Here is a 661-nt window from a genome sequence, read left to right as displayed (position 1 = left end):
TACTGTATACACGCCCCTCTGTCAATGTTGATGTAAGTCATTCCTACGGTACCTCCCCCCCCCCTACCTCCATTATACCCTCACAGATCTCCATCTTTCATATTTAAGATTATTGGAATATCACTGCTTGAAAGATTGGAGAATTATTAAATATAAGAAGAATGGCAGGCGTAGTAAAGATTACAGAGGTGACAAGTGTCACGACTGAGATGGTTTAGGCACGTTTAGAGGGAGGGAGGCAAAGAATTAGCTGGCGAAATAATGTGAAGGATGATGTGGAGAGTAGAGGTTTGGTGGAAGAGGATGCCTTTGATGGAAGGAATTGAAGAGGGCACATCAGGCCACAGACTTCAATATAGGGATAACGGTGGAAAAGAAATAAAGAAAAAGAAGAGATTCTTTGTAAATAAGTTTCTTTGGCATGTCGTGTCTGGTATGATTATTGCTAATTGTTTCTGCTTGAAATTTAAGAGAACTGTCTTTTCTATCTTTGTTATATCTTAATGTATTCATGTAGTCTCAGTTATTCACATTTTTTCAACGAGTTTTTGTTATCAGCCCTATCTATTAAGTACCTCATATGTTTAAATTTCCTCTTATCAGAGATTCCATATGTCTGGCATTCTGCGTTTATAGATTAGAAAAGGCCGAGATGTTAAGG

General features: G+C 38.0%; 1 protein-coding gene across 1 annotated transcript in view; it reads left to right on the top strand.

Annotated features, from left to right (window-relative positions):
• The first annotated feature begins 270 nt into the window (after window positions 1-270).
• The window catches only part of LOC137620048 (uncharacterized), a 26195-nt gene continuing 25804 nt past the window's right edge, over window positions 271-661 (top strand). The window contains exon 1 of the mRNA XM_068350327.1: window positions 271-433. Within this exon, the coding sequence (XP_068206428.1) occupies window positions 271-433 (163 nt within the window). The remainder of the gene's footprint in view (window positions 434-661) is intronic.

This window comes from Palaemon carinicauda, chromosome 26, assembly GCF_036898095.1.
Source record: "Palaemon carinicauda isolate YSFRI2023 chromosome 26, ASM3689809v2, whole genome shotgun sequence".
In the NCBI taxonomy this organism is placed as follows: Eukaryota; Metazoa; Arthropoda; class Malacostraca; order Decapoda; family Palaemonidae; genus Palaemon; species Palaemon carinicauda.
This window is presented reverse-complemented; position numbering and strand designations above follow the sequence as displayed.